This window comes from Lasioglossum baleicum, chromosome 1 (genome assembly GCF_051020765.1).
Source record: "Lasioglossum baleicum chromosome 1, iyLasBale1, whole genome shotgun sequence".
Lineage (NCBI taxonomy): Eukaryota > Metazoa > Arthropoda > Insecta > Hymenoptera > Halictidae > Lasioglossum > Lasioglossum baleicum.
The window spans coordinates 9430065-9446001 of record NC_134929.1 but is presented as its reverse complement, the minus strand read 5'-3'; the positions used below and the strand labels follow the sequence as shown (position 1 = coordinate 9446001).

General features: G+C 40.5%; 1 protein-coding gene across 4 annotated transcripts in view; it reads right to left on the bottom strand.

Annotated features, from left to right (window-relative positions):
• Window positions 1–15937, bottom strand: part of S6kl (ribosomal protein S6 kinase like) — a 72505-nt gene that overhangs the window by 1788 nt on the left and 54780 nt on the right. For all 4 annotated transcript variants that reach the window (XM_076432287.1, XM_076432304.1, XM_076432297.1 and 1 more), the window contains exon 9: window positions 1095–1319. In XM_076432287.1, coding sequence (XP_076288402.1) covers window positions 1095–1319 — 225 coding nt within the window. The remainder of the gene's footprint in view (window positions 1–1094; window positions 1320–15937) is intronic.

Here is a 15937-nt window from a genome sequence, read left to right as displayed (position 1 = left end):
GTAGATCTTTATGCAAAATAAAAACTTTCCAAGTCAATTGTGGGGAACAGGAGTTCAGTGAAATCGTATTCCTGCTTTCGATAATTTATAGTCAACATCCTTAAACTCTTCGAAAGTGTTCACAGTTTTGTATTTCACCTATTCACTTTTCTGATTAATGCATCAAATCAGTCTGCTAATCGTCATGCAACGGTATAGAGAGAAACTGTCGATCGCCACAGTGGAGTATTTGGCCCGAAAAGCTGGACAAAACTATTGCAACGTTTTTATTTTTATAGTCACTAATGTAATGATTTTATTTAAATTTATATTAAACTTTTGGGAGAACCAGGAAAAAAATTATTTTCTCTTTTTTAGTGCATTTTAATATAAGCGTGGTTTTTAAAAAGTTTTTTTATATATATTTTTTTATTTTCTACTTTTTAGTCTTTTTTAAATGGAACGCAAGATATAGTAATATGTACTGATATGAAATAGTAAGATATAGAAACGTAAGATATGGAAATACGCGAGATAGAATGAGGGGATGACTCCGAGAGACGACGTCCCTTGATGGAGTCCGAAATTGTACGAAATAGAACTTAATGAACGGAACACCACACTGACCTCCTTCGATGCGAGGTGGGTCAGTGGAATGGGGATGAATCGGAGTGAGAATGCGTAGTGGAGTAGGGAGCGCTGGGGCGCGGAGTGGGGATCGCTGAACGCGATCACGTACTACCGAGCATCGCGCGACGAGGTATGACGGTTAATATTAAAATTTTATTTCTCCTGAACGCACAGTTTTTTTAAAATTTGTTTTTTAATATTGCATTGTCATCCAGTTCTGAGCTATGTTTAAAGTTTCAAGTCTCCAGCTCATCGGGAAGTGGTTTAAAATTCGATTAAAAGATTTGACGCATACGACAACAACAAAACGACAACTCGGCAAGCTAATATAAGCGTTGTAAAAAGAGGATATTGGAATATTATCTTCTACAATATTCAACTATCTCAGAAAGCAAAAATTTTAAACTTTAGACAAAATTTTTTAATCGACTTTTGACCAGTTTTCGCGGCCATATGCTCCACTGTGGATCGGACAGATCACTGACCTTCTTCTTCATATAGCTCTGCACATCGTGGCCCATGAAGAACGCGATCCTCTGCAGAGTGAAAAGAGACCTCAGCCTGAGCCTAGGATCGGGCTGCAGTAATCTTCTTAGTAGATCGTTGGCCGGTACCGAGATCTTTTCCGCATTCGGCGGAAGCGTTCCAGCTGGTGCATAATCGGTTCCTCTGTCGTCTGGCAAAAGTTCACAGGTCGCACCAGCCGGGTACTGCAACAAATATCGAACAACGTAACCAATGAGAAATCGCCGATTCCGATGATCGATCATCGTCACCGTTCGATCGCGATGGGAACGTGTGTCGATGATCTACCGACGAGAAAAATCGTTTCGACAAGAATGAGGTCTGACACTCAAGGCTCCCAGGCAGATTCCCTGGAAGACCCGAGGTAATTTTATGGCGTCAATTAAACTGTCTGAACGCCTCGGTGTCGGCGTCGACTAAATGACAATCATCGGTAAATCAACGCTGCTGATAATTGGTAATTCCGTTGCGTTTCTCGGAAATTTCTCTTATCGAGTGCAACGGGGGAAATGTCTGGTGGAATGTTGGCGACGCCGAGACGTACGAGCCTCTCTTGACATTGAGCCGCTCAAGATGGCGTCCGTTGGTAGCGATAATTGATTAGTAATGGAAAAAAATAGAAAGAAAAAACACTAATCGACTCGTAAATGACTTCAGAAGAATACGACAAATGGAAGATTTTCGCTTTATGGGACACCGATAGTTTATTATTAATAATCCCTCGTTAATGATTTCATTATCACTGGTATATCCCGTTCGTGAAAATAAAACCGAGACTAACGTGAGATCATTATATTTCGTCGTGTTATTTTCACAGATTATTTCTGTGAAAGACGTTCTCTAACATCTTATTAGCACACACAAATTGAGCAGGTGTAATTTAAAACGGTAAAAACATTAGAAGAATTTTCAAACACTATTATATAGTATTTTCAACATATTAAGATAGAAAACGAATTCCTGTTTCACTCCAGTTTGTTGCAAATCAGGTAAGATTTTTATTTTACATAAATATCCGCTGTCTGCCTGTTAGATACAAATGTCCGATTTCGAATCACTTGCAATTTTCAGTATCAACATGAAAATTTTTTAATAATTCCGCTGTGAGATAAAAAAATCACACAACCTCGCGCACCAGCCTTATAAACCATAAGAGGCGTTAGATAGTTGAAAAGGAAGCTTTAACCTAAAATGACAGCGGTCGTCGCAGTAACAATCATGCTTCGATCACATAACAATGTTAACCCTTAGCACTCGAATGGAGACTCCGAGGCGCCACTAAAAATTGCTGTACCATTAAATATGTCGGTATCTAAACAATTACTAAACGTTTCGATATTTTATGACGTGCAATATCAATTTCATATCCATAAAATTTCCAAAATCATAGGAAATGGAAATATTCTTGTTCGGAAGAAATGTTTCATTTTCGAGTTAAAATAACTCCGAGTGCAAAGGGTTAATAGACCGAGAGGTAGGTGCTCGGGCGTGACACATTATTTAGAAAAATTGCAGGGGTCGGGATCTTTTCCAGTGGAGGGTTGTGCGGTTTGCCCGCGCGAAAATGAGCGGTTCGGTTCAGCGACCAATTAACAATCCTTGTCCATAAGCGTAGAGCTGCACTCTCTCTCTCTCTCTTTTTCGAAAAAGAGAGAGAAAGAGGGAGAGCATATGTCGAAGAGGGGGTCCGTTGATGCGCGACTCGCAACGGAGCGTCTCCCCGGTGTGTTCTGTCCATAAATATTTGTTTTTACGAGTGGGAAGGTCGGCGGACTAGAGAAGCTATTACCAATGTGGATTCTAGTCTGTCCTAGGTGGTCGTAGAGCCACGCTCTCGCGGCTCAGGTGCCTTAGGTGCGCGCAGGTATATATACCTGCTGTTGGGGGTCAACGGCCACTCGCGACCCTCAACCTATTCGCTCGTTCGTATCCCTCGAGCGTGTGCCGCGACCTCGCAAGCGATCGTACACGCGGATTTCTTTGTCCTCGCCTAGTCGATTCCTTCTTCTATCCGACAGATTCCATGTGATACGTCGCCTTTTTTTCGCGGACGTTGCACCTTGTGTCTGCGGATTTCGGTTGACCCGCCATTCATATTTGTTTATCACTGGACCACCACAACCAACGTGCAACTTGATTCTGCATTTCTTGTATTGCAATTTGTAGAAATCATATGATGAATGTAAATGAGATTTAAAGTACGTAAGAATATTAGATCGTCCGGAAAGTAATTTCGTTTTTCGTGTAGATACGGCACTGCCACCATTTGTTATTACTTATCCTGGTCAGAGTTGGGCATTAATCGATTAAAATTTTATTCAAGATTGATTGATGAATGTGTACGATTAAAAAAGATAATGATTGAAAAATCGACGATTGATTCAATCGATTGATGAAGTTAATCGGCAATCGTTGATTAAAAAAAGAAATCAACGAAAAATCGGAGGCTGATTCAATCGATTGATGAAGTTAATCGTCGATTGTTGATTAAAGAAGGCGTTGATTTAAAAAAAACATCGAAAAATCGGAGACTGATTCAATCGATTGATGAAGTTAATCGTCAATCATTGATTAAAAAAAGAAATCATCGAAAAAGAAAGATAAAATCACTTAGAGTTTGTATTATAGACCAAATGACAATACACCTAAACTGAGTTTACATTTTTCTCAGTATTCATATAGTTTTGATTCCCTATTTCATTTCGAAATTTCAGCAGTTAATCATTAATCAATTATCCGATTGACGATTACAATTGGAAGGAACGTTAATGGCAAACTAAATCAATCGACTAAACTAGGAGATTCATTGTTAATTGCGATTAACGATTGAAGTAGAAATTTATTCGTCAATCGTCGATTAAATTTTTGCCCAACTCTGATCCTGGTATATCTTAACAGCTGACATTTCGAACATCATTTCCTGCCTTGAGGTGCTTTCTAACCTTTCAAGCATTTTTTTTGTCATCGTATCAAATACGCAAAATCAACGTATGCATTTCCATCGTCATTTGCTTTTTTAAACAAAAATTGCGTTGTTCCGACATGACTTATAAACAATTGTACGTTTTTCTTCGAGTGTGAAAATTAGTCTTACAATTGCAGGTTTTCCTTGGAGTTTGAACATTTTTTTTAACGATTGTACATAGGTTCTTCTTTGAGTTTGAGGATATGCCTTGCAAACAGATCGTAAATTTTTCTTCGCGTTTGAAAATTTGTCCAACAAGCATGTCTATTTGTCTATTTGTCTAACAAGTTGTACATTATACAACTTCGCACAAGTCAAAAGTGCAACGCAGTAAACGTGTAATAAAGATGAACGGCGTGTAAATTTTCTTTGAAATTTAAATGGTTCCCATACCGAGGTACACAAGCCATGAAATATCGCGGGCAGAGGAGATTAATCAAAAAGTTCCTTGATCCTAGTAATTAGCGCGTAACATCTACATATACCTATGTACATCCCAACGAATTTGTATCGTGATTCTCGATCTCCGATTCTCAGAAGCGGAGTCTGCAATTAGCATCCTTGAGAATCCCATCGATAATTACGTCGCGGAGAGTTCCTAAATCATTGTTTATTGGCGGTGGTCCAAAGGAGGGGGAAGAGAACGAAATGTATTCAGGGTGTATTGTCTGACAGAATATATATATATATATATATATATATATATATATATATATATATATATATTTCCGCTTGATTAAAATTTCTTACAAACTATGTTATCGATTTTGCACTCCAAATTCACCCTTTTGCAATTAAAATTCAACCTTTTGCAAATCAATTTCAATCTTCTAACATTCCAGAAATAAATGCTAAATTTTGTTTATGGGTTTGCGATAGTCGTTCCGAAGACAAGTTTGACGACCGGTAACACTAACTCCTTCAAGGTCAGCACGATCTTCGACTTCTGAGAACCCTTCACTTACTTGCTAACATGTTTTCGTGTCCATTTCCGCTACTTTTAACGTAATTAAAAATGTCCGTGGCACTTAAAAACGCGTTCGCTTAAAATAAACTTGTCCTTCGAATCTCCGTTTATTTATGTGACCTTCGATAACCTTGAAACAAGCAACCACCACAAACGAAGTAAATCTCTCCGTTTAGAAAGGCAAACTCTAACTTATTGCAACAGGATAAAGTTATTGCTGCTGCACTCTTGGCCCTCGCAAATTTACGCAACTTTCGGAAGAATTTCGCAACTTTTACGGTACACCCTGTATAGTAGAAGATTATTCGCCGCAGCAAACCAGACGTATTTCCAATTCGATCTCGCCGGGAACCTTGACCGAGGATAACGGTATAGTGCGATCATTACGAGATCGTAGATAGACGATCTTCCAGGTTTTTAGCGGCTCTGTTCTGCATAGTCGATCGAACGATCCAAGAGATGACGAAATGGTTCCACGAGGATCGCCCTGTCCGATCGCCGGCTGTGATCTATGGGATGATGATCTTACACTTTTTTGGTAACAGTACTCCTCGATCGGTAGAGATAGGATTGGATTACAGCTCAGATACTATAGCCTGAGGGTTGGCTCGGAAGATTTCGATCGAGCAGGAATTATTTTTTTGTTTTGAAACTAGATATTTAACAACAATGTTCGTCATTACCTGTTCTTGCGAAACCGTAATTTGTAACCCAGGCCAGTTGAAAACAAATTGTGCACACGAATGAAAAATTCAAATCACCACAAACACGTCCCAGACGATTTATTATTAGATGATTGTATTAGGTCGTTCGGAACGTCATTTCGCTTCTCTCAAGGGAAAATGAAAGCCAATTTTTTTAACATGTACATAGTAAGTTAGTAATTTACCGTGTAATAAGTTTTATGACATTTTGTTCTATGATCTTTTGCGATTTTTCAGGCGACTTAAAGACATTCTTCTTAAAGGCATTCTCGTAGAATTTTTGTTCTTTATAAACGAAAAATTGAGTTATATGATTTTTCACGATTTAACGAACAAATGGAAGCACACGAAAAACGAAATTACTTTCCGAACGACCTACTAAATGTATGTTCCATGAATTTTTGAGTATCTCTAGGATGCTTCCGCGTTTGCGGTTCTCTCAGCCGACAGGTTCATCGCAACAACGGACTTCGCGTATGGAGAGATCAAGCTTGACTTCAATTGAATCTTCAGGTACCGATTGATTCTCCAGGGATCCTGAAGAGCGTTCGAAGTCGGGTGTTCGTCCGTAAAAGCATTTGAAGTGTCCGAGGTAGAAAGAAACGAAAGAACCATGAAAGCTGTCCGACGCATTCGTTCCGAGGTGGAAAATCCAGTGACAACTTCACGGCAAATAAAGAAAATTCACGGCGACGGACGACGGTCGCTTCCGCGAAGTCTATCTTCATGGCCACTTCGGTCTTCGCCGTCTTCGGACGCGTCTCGAGACGTGAAAAATTCGCGGACGTTGAACCCGCGGCACGCCGCTTCTCGAAACGACATTTTTCCACCTCCCTTTCGCTTCGCCTACGAAAACGCGAATCAACAGAAAAGAAATATTCACGCAACGCCCAGAACACGAACGTTTATCCATCCGAGGATCCCTGTCGGCTAGCCTAATTGCTGAGCAAACCGAAGCTTCGGCTAAATTCAGCGTCGTTCGTTAGCACCGTGATTCTTTCACTTCGCTGAATTATCAGTGCGACTTGCACTACCCCAGTCAGAAAATATTCGATCGAGGTGATGAATTTTTGATCGTCGAACGAATTTGGATCTATTTTGACCCAACGTAGCGGAATCGTCATTTAATTCCTCAATTTCTGGCTATTACAGATTTTGCACTTCAAATTTAAATATTTTGCACAAAGATCCAGAGTCTAGTAATTATTCTTCCAATAAATAAAAGTAATATTCAGAATATTAACGAATAATAAAGAGTACCAGCTTCGAGTAACATAAACTTTGGAGTTATTCTAGACCGGAACACTTCTATAATAATTTCGTAGAATATTTTTTTGTTAAATTGCACTGTGTGATTGAGTAATATTGTATAAGAGAAAAATTCTCGGGAAGAAGTTAATACAAAAATATTCGCGAGAATATTACTGTAACATCTACATCCTTCTCGTAGTAATAATGATGCGCGTCTCACTTCGGAGACTTCAATGCGTGGTGTGTTCGTATCGCTAACCGACCGCGTTGCTTCTGTTGAACTTCGTTGCTTAATATGTAAAGCGAGTATACACATACATATTCTTAAACAGATATTTTAGAATATTAAACAATAATATGAAAGCAACCTAACACACAGTGTGACCAGAATAAAATACAATATGTACAATTAAATAGCAGAGTGATGAACGAAAAATAAAGCGTCGTCGTTGGTTTTAATCGTTCTTCAACTCTAAGCCCTCGAGTGATGATTCTGACAATGAGAGGCGCCACTAAAATTGCTGTATCATTATTTAAAATATTGTTTACATTATTAGTATGAGGTATTTCATATCTATAAAATGAAAAGGCTGCTCTTTACTTTACAGGACTTAAGTTTTGTGCCTTTCTCCTATAAATTATGATGTATTTAGTACGTAATCCAGTAGATTTGTACCTGAGGCGACTGCAGATCGAAGTTTCGATCCTGTAGGATCAATGGTTCAGGAGTTATGCTTGCTTAAAGTTGAGCAATCCGCAGTGTTTTTGACAGGTGAGGGCGCCGACATATTGGTTTGTAGTGACGGTCGCGAGCCGCTTACCGTCGCTAATAACTGATTAATTATTCTGCTCGGTAAGCGGCGCGCGACCGTCACTACAAACCCATATGGCGGCGCCCTTACCTGTCAAAAACACTGCAGATTGCTCAACTTTAAGCGAGCATAACTCTTCAACTATTGATCCTACAGGATCGAAACTTCGATCTGCAGTCGACCCGGGTACAAATCTATTGGATTACATACCAAACACGGTAAAGAAAAGAAGGTAAAGTAAAGTTTACCTGAAAAAGATCATACAGAATGAAATTATTCTAGGCTAGAAGAAACATTTGATTTTCGAGTTAAAATAGCTCCGAGTGCAAAGGATTAAATACCTACATAAATGTAAACCGTAGTCCAGATACAAAATTATGCAGAAAGCGCAAAGAATACCGAATCGATCGGCGTTTAAACAACAAAAACAATGGCGGTCTGGAAAGGGTCTCTCGCTTCGCGAACAATGGTGAGAATGGCGAAGAGGAAACGCGTGATTTCTGGACTCCAAGAGCAAAACTAAGACGCGGTTTCCTGCCGGTCGGGATCGTCCGTCGCCGTTGCCATAATCGCGGCTCCTCGCCGACAGCGTTTCCTGGGGAAACGAGATCTAGTCGGGCTCTGTTTCGCGTGAAACGCTCATAAAGGATCACCGGCGTGTCCTTTACGGATAGCACCACGTCTGTTTTCCACTCGGCTGGTTTTGCAATGAACAAACTGTGGCGAACACGGTGGAGAGCATTTTCACAGGCCGCCGCCAATTTCCCGTGAGAATTTTCGCGGCTCGGAACGACTGAAAATCGCAGAGGGTGAACAGGATCGCGAAACACTTTCCTCTACGGGGCGTTTCTTTCTTTCGTGCTTCCTGCAATTAACGTGCTTTACATTATCGTGTAATTGGGTTGAATTATAGATTGAACGCTGTTATTTCCTATTTTATGGTCGCGAGCAACAAACCTATTTGCTCCCGAGAATTATTTATCAAGTTGTAACGGAGATACGCGTTCGCTGCTTTTAATTCCTCGTCTGATTGTTTCGTTATTACTCTGTACAATTATTCTTCATTTCCCATTGAATAAGTAATTCGTACTTCATCTGGTATGTAAATAAATTCTTCTTTGTGAACGGTAAAACAAATTATAGATTTAACGGGTAATAAAACGTGCTAAGAACTACGTCTCTGTTCAAAGTTTTTGTTGGGTCTGAAAATCTAAAAATTTATTTTACGTATAAAATATTTTTTAAAAAACCATCCCATTGAAGAATATTTTATTAAAATTACGTTTTACATCGTGTGTGTGTGTTTCTTATTCTATTTCTCCCATTTCCATGGAAGATGGGAAAAAGAGGAGGAAAATCGATGAGGATGGCGGGTGTAATTAAATTTGAATCGATAAACGTCGATTTGCGGCATTGACCATTTTGCGATGCGTAACGATGCATCGAATCCGCGACGAGCGGATGTCACGGAACGAAGAGGAAACCCGAAGATAGACTGAGCGCGTGTCTTATGTCTGCAATCGCAGCGGTCTCGTATTTTCACGCGCGCTGTTTGCCTCGTTTATTTCCATTACCATTAGCCATCAACTAACTACTGAAGGATGTCCCGCGCACGAGAGGAACATTAAGAGTTATTTTTAGGACTGTATTTCAGAAAGGTACTGCGTGAAACAACCTATACGTATGTCGTTTCGGATATCACATCAATTTTATAAAAGTGCTGTGTCTATCTTCTTCAAGGATACTGACACATGCATGTACATTTAACACGTCGACTGCCACACCAATAACCATAAAAGTCACACAATATCAAAAAAGTCAAATATGAAAAAAAGATTTATTTAATAGACAGTAAACGATAACAAAAGACGAAGTTCATCAGAACTGGACTGCGGATTTTTACGGACAATAAAACTTGTATAGGGTAAAGGTACCTGTTATCTTGCCCTACCCGATTATCTGACACAAAAGAAACTTTTTAGATTTAATAAAAATTAGTTAATAAAAATAACACGAAGTCCCTAGTATTACTTTATTTTGAATAATAAAATTGATGTTTCCCCTCCGTATATAAATGAACAGTATTACAATAATTTTTGTTTAAGATATAGAAAACATTAGTTAAAAACCTTATTCCCCGAGACAACGCATATTTTTCGTTTCCGATTATAGAAAATGTTAAGAAACTGTGATATACCAGGGGATAATAAAATAATTATTTTATTGTGCTACGGCATAAAGAAATTTAATTAATTAATCTATTATCACAAATTTCTTGTGTCCGGTAAATAGGACCAAAACTTCGTTCATATTTCTTCTGTTTTTTAGTAAAATCGTCCAGAAAAATTTGACGATACAGAAAAAAGGTTGATAATCAATCGTTTATCACAAATAATGTAAAATAAATTATGTAGAATGCCTTCAAATTAATAAACAACTTCCGAGTCGTCACTAAATATCCAATAACTGGTACCTTTACCCTATATAAAAAATTGATTCTCAAGTTCGGTTCGTAATTTGTTGCGAAAAAGTTTGTCCCTGAAGAGGGTAATAAAATTAGCAACTTTTTTTATCGAATCCTTTCTTACGAGGTTTTTTTTATTATATTTTAACGTCTGTAAAAATTGCAGATTTCAATAATCCTCCCATAATCTTTGTAAGACTAATTTTACACACGCTGAGAATCTTTACCTTCGCTTCCTGCAGAATTAATTGAAGAATATAAACTTGTTACAATGTGAACGCGATAAAAATGTTATAGGTTTCTAAATGAAAAGGATCGCGATCGAAACGATCAAGTTTCCAACGAGATAGCGATGAATCATAAGGACCACAATGCGCACCGTTCCATTCGCAATCATGCCTAATTCCCCGCGTATGAAAAGTGCAATTAAGAATGCGACTCCGCTTATTCGACGAGCAAAGTAATTGCGAAAAAATATCAAGATATTTCAATCTGCGATAGAATTCCTTCGCAAATGAATATTGTAAAACCGGTTTGGTCAAATGATGTCAAGAACACGCACAATTGCATCTTGCGATTGATATTAAAAACCTTAATTCCACGAGGTATTCCACGACTTAATTCTGTAGATACTATTTTCGAAAGGAGAACTGCTGTCATCGATCACATATGAGCCCATTTAATATGAGCCCATTAATTCAATATCACACCAGTAATATTTACTGTAAAATACTTTGGTGTGCAATGAACACTTTATGAACGAGTGAATCAAAATTAAAATTAAATTCGATTTTTATCGAAGATAGGATATACTAAATGTTTATTTAAATGCTTTTGTTCAAGGCAAAATAGACTTCACATTTTTAACGCAAATTGCATCATTTTTGTCGAGTTGATGTATCAGACTTGAAGATTACTTTGAGGAAAAGCAGCTTAGAATTGAATTGTTCAGTTGCAGTGACGTAGCTATTTAGTAACATCACAAATAATCATTTTCAAGATACTTGTATTTTAACCCTTTTCATCTAACACGTTAAGCGATGAAAACGATGGTCATCCCATCTCAATCTTCAAAGATCTAACGACCTAAAGGTGTGTCCACGTTGAATCAATAGCTTTTAGTTGATGTTGAATATACAGGGTGAGTCACAAAGCGTGATCAGCTTAGATTACTCTGTTTCTAGTGGTTCGATCGGAAATTTTTAAAAAATTCTCTAAAGCTAAATCTATAATCTATAATCTAATATCTATAGCTAAAATATCATGATTCGAGGAGTGCTTTAGCAAATTGTACCAAATGAATTGCTACCAGATTGTTTTTCGCGGATCACGGGATAATTTGCAGAAACAATCGAGGATCTGCAGCGCGTCGGAGGAGGGAGGCAGACACAAAGAGCAGCAGACAGGGGTGCAAACATCGCGGGTAGAAAAATGAGGAACGGAAACGGCCGACCATGCAAGAGGAAAGCATGGAAAGAGGAAGAAAGACCGGTCGCGTAGTTAGCACACGGCGGACATTAACTTCCCATTAACCGGCGGCCATTAAAGGAGCAAGGAGGAGCCTGCTGCGCTGGCGCCAGGAGTAATCGGCATCGGACACTAGGCGCCCCGTGCTGCAATCCGCGTGCAAACTCCTCCGTAGGCTATTTATAAACCTGCCCCGCTGCTGTGGGCGGAATTCGCGCGAGCAAATCCGCAATAAAATCCTCTTTCGACAGTGCTCGCGATAAAACGGTCCTCCCCGCCGATCCTCGGCGTTGCTCTGCGAGAGGTGCTGCAGTTTTCACAAAAACGCTAAAGAACACTCTTTACTACCCTGGCAACAGTCCTGGCATCTTTCTTCAACCTACTACCTATTTTTAAACAAGGGCAAATTGTGAAAACGTCTTTCTAATTTTATACCCTTTATCCTTGACATTCTCGGAGCCTGCGACGCGAGGGGTGCTTGCACCTTTCGCGAAAAACTCCAGAGAGCATAACACAAAATTACTTTCTACTGCCCTGTATATAGTCCTGGTGTCTTTGACTGTTCCTCCTCTAGAAGTTCCATTTTTACTGGCAGTATTACTCGGACAATAGTATTACGGATTTTTATGCAACACGTAGCTGTCACAGCTTTGTTGTAAACTTTTGAGAGCTACTGCAGCCTAGATTGACCTTTTATCTGACGCTTGTGACTACTTAAAAACCCCATCTTTGCATTATCGAGAAATGAGAAGGCGCATCCCGCACCCTTGCAATCCTGGGAACGAGTCTACCCCCTTAAGGGTTATGGTATGCGCGAGATAGCCTCGGAAGGCCAGCTTTCGAGGGAGCTTCCTGCACGGCCCTAATCAGCTTGTCTTCGTAGGAGACACGGCTCGGCAAGTGCATCCTGCGGCTTCGAGGCCGTCGAGGACAGTAATTTCGATGAAAATCGATAAGTCAAGGAGAAGGGGACACGACTCGGGTAGCAATCAACTGTTGGATAGCCACGATAATCCCCCTCCGGCTCGTTGGTGGCCAACATTCGCATGCGATATCAGGACTCACGTACTCGCGGATAACGATCTAAGATCTATAAATAGTGACTGGCGGCGCTCGGGTCCACTTTGTAGCAGAAGAGAGGTACCCGCAGGAACTGCCATGCCGCCGCTGGTAATTACACGCGAACGGAGGACGAGAAGAGGAGAGGATCCGCGATGGCGGACAGGCCAACCGCGGCACCAATCTCAAGAAATCGTAACGAGTACCAGTCCACGAACACGGCCGCGTCTTAGCTAATATTTCGAATCTATAAATAGACGACGGCCACGCCACGAAGAGGAACACCGACCGGCTCTTCTAGACTGATATCCACGCGGGACATCCTGCGAGACTGTCGCCGTGTTATGCAATTATTCCTATCGTTTCCGTGATACTTGGCCGATCCATTTTTCCGTCTTGCTCGGTGACCGGACGATCTGTCAGGGTCACAATGAAAATGATTTTGTACGTGCGTAGATGGAAAAGACCGCTAAAATGACTTTTCTCGTATCTGTCGCTCCTGGCTTGGTTACTTGAAACCGTGCTAGGTAATTAGTCAAGGGTGAGATGTTTTGATGAATGGTAAATGACTGTATGAAGTTGTTGCGGTTACAATAACTTCTATTGGGTTGGCAAGAAAGTAATTTCGGTATTTTAAGGTGAAATAAAACCGAATTTCTTTGTTCGTACGATGAATTTTAATCGATAAAATATTTTCTTATTTATTCTTTTTTGCAAAAGATCATCGAACGAAAGGGAAAATATCTTATTCATTAAAATTCATTGCTCAAATTAAAAAATTGGGCTCTATTCAACCTTAAAATACTGACATTATTTTCTTGCCAACCCAATATTTAGGGTAGGAACTGTACAATGTTGTGGCTTACGCGAGAACTGGCTGACGACTGGAGACTAGAACGGAAAGATGCTTTGTAAGGGATGTGAAAATTGTGGTGGAGGTGGTAAGAAGTGGTTCAAATGCTGTCTTAAGCTCCCGATGCTTTTGTGCAAGGTTTATTGGCCGAGCAACTGCTTAAGTTTGCCTCTCAATACGAGGGTCAGTCGAATGTAAGTGCAACAGCATAGGTGTGCGTATCTAGCTAACATAAGGCCAAGTGGAAAGGCAAGTGGGCTGTTCTACTTAGGGGGTCAGAAGTCTAATTTTTTGAGAAACTTTTTACGGAAATTTAATGGAGGAAATCAAATATTTTTAATAATAATAATTTGCAACGGTGACTGTCATTGGAATCATCCTCTACGCGAGCGGAAGGACAAATGAATTTTAGATAATCGTGACAACGTGAACTGTGATTAACCGTTTGTTAATTATTGAAAGTTCTCTGGGATAATAACACTGACTTTTTGGGAAAGCATGCTGGTTATCAGTCATTGCTCTTGACCGTTTAACTGCGGAGCTCCAGTTTGAAGCTACCAAGCGTTCTGCGGTGAAATATTCGCATGGTCGTTGTTGCTAGCTAAATATAATTCACAAGTTATCGCTGCACTAAAAAAATATTTATAATTCAGTGATTCTACGGAGGTAACCGAAATTTCTTAGGATCTACGACGGAGGGTTAAGCAGGATCTAAGTCGATCGCGTGGATCGACTGGTCGATCTGGCCAGAGGAAAGTCGACGCGATCCGAGAATACCGTAGACCAGGTATCATTTTGTTCGCCGGGGAAACGAGGCGTGCATCGTGGCCGGCGTTACAATCGCGCGAACCAGCACGCACGGGGCCCACGGACACACGTAGGGCCCCTCGAGTAATGCCCAAGATCTATAAATAGACCTGTCGGAGGGTGCAGGAGGCATCTCGAAAGGGGAGGTGCACGCGCTGCACGCGAGGTGTCTTTTCCTCCTGAGACCGGCCGGTGTAAAAAGAGAGGATGAGGATCGACTGGTTCAGCTCGGATGCCTTCGCCGGGGCAGCCCATAGGCGCCAGAACATTGTCAGCGAGCCCCGAAGAGGATCGGCCACGCGGTTTTTTGGAACACGGGCCCCGGGTTAGCGAGGAGCTGATCCACCGACAACTTAAGGGGCGTGGCCACGGCAACGGGCCCAACTACATCAATCAATTAACCCTTTGCACTCGGAGCTATTCTAATTCGAAAAACGAATTTTTCTTCCGGCCTGAAATATTTCCATTTGATATGATTTTCTTAATTTTATCGATATGAAACTGATATAATACCTTGGACAATGCTTTCACTAGTTTATTAAAATAGTAAATACGTTTAGTAGTTAATTGAATACAAATTTAGTAATGCAACAAATAAGAATTATTAGTGGTGACTCGGAGAGGCGCCTTTGCACTCGAGTGCAAAGGGTTAAACAATTCCTCTTCAATATTAAAGAACGCTTTAATGTCAAATCGGACTGAAGCACTGTATACAACATATCTTAAGCTACTTGAACAAATATTTTTGTAATTTTTCTAAAAAAGGAATTTCTTTCGAATCTGCATTGAAATGCCTCGAGAGGTACGTAGGGGTTTGTCTGAATGATCAGAATATTTCAACAAAATTGCGAGTGTGACTTTAAATGTCCGCGATTTCTGATAAAAACGTTTTCAAAAACCTCTCCATACTTCTCCATGTATTTTAATGTAAATTCGAAAGAACTTCTTTCTTTGTCTCCAACAAAAGAACGTATCAGACTGACTCCGTAAGCGGTGGTGTCGCCATTTTGGATCTATAGAATACAACAATAAAATTTGTACAGCTCGATTCGATTCTCCGCATAAATGGAAAGAAAGACGTAGAGATGAGGGCCCCGGTGCTACGCCAATGTGTCAGAGCCCCTCTTCGATGGATACAGGTAGGCTAGCTTCTGTTCGCTCGGCTTCCAAAAAGGAAGTAGCGTAACGAGATGGCGTTCCCGACATCGTGCCGAGATGCACCGGGCCGCGGTGCATCTTTGATGCGCTCCGGTATCCCGGGATTGGTAACCGCGGCCAATTTTTGCCCGCGAAAGGGACACGGTGAGGGAACGGGAGAGAGAGGACGCAGGACAGATCTGGTTTGCCTTGCGAAGGTTTTCTTACGTCCTGCGACGGGTCCGCTGATCCTGGAACCGCGGCTACCCTCACGACTATCGTGTCCTGTCAGCGACACTGTCGTTCTACTGGCAAAC